At 39.5% G+C, this 2,623-nt stretch overlaps 1 protein-coding gene across 1 annotated transcript; it reads right to left on the bottom strand.

The window, feature by feature from the left end:
- Nucleotides 1-259: 259 nt before the first annotated feature.
- On the bottom strand, nt 260-2,193 carry LOC111890575 (hypothetical protein At1g04090). Its single transcript, XM_023886682.3, has 2 exons — nt 1,998-2,193; nt 260-1,865 (listed from the first exon to the last, which is right to left on the bottom strand). The coding sequence occupies exons 1-2, from the start codon at nt 2,161-2,163 to the stop codon at nt 361-363; spliced, it is 1,671 nt and encodes a 556-aa protein (XP_023742450.1). The 5' UTR covers nt 2,164-2,193; the 3' UTR covers nt 260-360.
- Nucleotides 2,194-2,623: the final 430 nt, after the last annotated feature.

The raw sequence follows: 2,623 nt of genomic DNA, 5'->3' as shown, positions 1-2,623 counted from the left end.
TAATATTTTTTTTTATCATTCATCTTTTTATTTTATTCAAAATAACCAAACATGAAATAATATTTTATATTGACAAACATTTTAGTTAGCCAAACAATTAATTAACATGACTTAAACGATTATGACTTGAAAGATTAAATGTTTTAAATGAATATCGTTCAAAATGTATGATTTAGCAACTAAAAAATTAACTGTTTTATTAATAGATCTTAACTTTCGTCATTATATCAGAATTTTCCTCTCATTATGTAATAAAAAATAGAGTAATATTTAAATTATGATTCCACTAACATTATAACCATACATACATTCTTGAGAATGGATATTTGATCAACCACTTCCTAGTTCCTAATTTATTAATCAAAGAGTTTCATCCCCACTCCAACTATTCTTCACTTTTGGCCCCGTTGGCCCATCTTCACCCAACATCTCCCTTGGTAGACTCTCCACCAATCTCTCAAAAGCCTTCTTTAACTTCCCTATCATCATCCTCTTCACTTTATTCATCTCTTTATCGACGTCATAATCAATTTTTGGGCCCCATTTCCTTTCATAATTTAACCACGGTGGTTCCACCACCGTCGTCCCCATATACTCCGCCGCAATCACCACCGCCCTCACTCCAGTATCCATCACCTTATCACTCTTAGCAGTGTCATCTCGGACACCAATATCCACCCCACCAGAACCCAACAAAACACACCCTGGTTTTGGATACGATGCATGGCCATGCAACGATGCATAAACCACCGGTTTGTTCCCGGAGTGGTACTCAAGATCCGATGCACTCACCCATTGACCCCAACCATGTTGCGAAAAGAAGACACTGTGTAACTCGCCTTTAAAGTTATTAACTCTTAAGGTGACATGTTCCCAATCACCTACATGTTCACCAAACTTTCCTAAAGAGAGGTTGACAAATTCCACTTTTGCCCTTCCTCCACCGTTGAAAGGGTAGAAAACCCATATGGCAATGTCGGTAAATAGCCCTCCGGAAATAGGTTTAACATGGAAATAAGCAGAAGCATCTTGTAAAGATCCTTTCTTGACTCGATCTTGACTCGAACCATCACGTGGAAGATCTAACCAATATGCCTCATCGTTCGAGCCACCTTGTGGAAGGTTCGAGCCGTTTTTCTGAACTGGGTTCGGCTTGGATTCGACCCCTCGTTGGTATAGCAAAGCGCCGTTTTGGAAAAACCAGTCGACTGAAGATGGGAGATAAGGTTCATCGGGATGGAGGTAGATCACCGGAGAGTAAGCTTCGATCAATGCTTTGATTTGGTTTACATTCGGCATTGAATTGGATAAATTACCCTTCAAACTCGCTACACTTCCATTTCGAACCACGAAACCATTCATGGAACCACGTACGCTTAGCCCATCCAGATAAAGAACGTTATCGTTTACAAGGTCCGTTGTGTTTGTGGTGTCGGTTAAGTCTGTACGGACACATTGGACTTTATCCACCGGTGGTTTCACCGACGAGTTGCCGATGACGTACCCGACGGCTTTGTAACCATCGGGAGCATTTGGGAGCCAAATGTAAGCTTCACCATCTTTCTTGATATCTAAAGACTCACTGGTCCAAACAAGTGTGTAATCCGTTGGTGATTTGAGAGTGGGTTTTGAGGAGTCGTTTGATACATCTTTTCCGGCGAGAATTTGACCGGAAAATGGGAGGTTGTTTGGTTGTGCATACGAGCCTAAACTTGAAAAGCCTTGTGGGATCTCAACTGGATCGTAAAATGTGGCACCGAGATTGTCGGGTCCTCCTTCATTTGTTGCCCATATTTTGTTGAGTTTTGTTACCTGACTCACTTGTAATCCTCCAAGATCTATGTTTCCAGTGGCAAATCCTCCGCCTAGAATTTATCGAACAAAACATCGCTCATTCTAAGTATGATCTATCATGTGTACATGTGTGTATGTGTGTGTGTGTGTGTGTGTGTGTGTGAGAGAGAGAGAGAGAGAGAGAGAGAGAGAGAGAGAGGTACCTGGAGGCCATTTGGGTAAAGGAGAAGGAAGTTGAAAGGTGTCCTGGGAATCCACCATTGTTGATCCATTGAAGCAAAGTATGAAGAAGACAAAGAACAGAATGGAATGCATCCTTTGAAAAGGAAACAAATTTGGTGAACAAGAAGTGGTGCTTTTGTCAGTCATACTTGTTGGTAGAAGCAAATGCTAAATATAAATATAAATAAAAAGTTGTGTATGGACTTTTATGTATTTATATATTTGTTTACAAATAAATAAAGCGTGTTATGTTGCCTCGTGAGCAGTTGGTATAAAATGTCAGAAAAGAAATCATATTCTATAACTTTAATACACTGGTTGGAGTGGTAGCTAGTACTGTTTGTTTGGTAAAACGTGTTCAGCCATATAAGATAATTACGAAAAATTTATGTGAAAAGGTCAAAAATATTAATATTTTTTAAGCATTTTACAAAGTGTTAATCCGTGAATAACCACTATTTTCATTTTTCATGAACAGCACTAACAATGATGGGCCCGAGCCCTACTGCGAAGCTTAAAAGGGCACAGCATATATTGATCACCATGCACTGATTGCGACTCTATCGATCACTACGAAATGCATCTATCTTGTTAGCAGAAAACGAGA

Source organism: Lactuca sativa, chromosome 7 (genome assembly GCF_002870075.4).
Source record: "Lactuca sativa cultivar Salinas chromosome 7, Lsat_Salinas_v11, whole genome shotgun sequence".
Classification (NCBI taxonomy): domain Eukaryota; kingdom Viridiplantae; phylum Streptophyta; class Magnoliopsida; order Asterales; family Asteraceae; genus Lactuca; species Lactuca sativa.
Note: the sequence above shows the minus strand (reverse complement) of the source record. Positions and strands in the feature narration are given on the sequence as shown.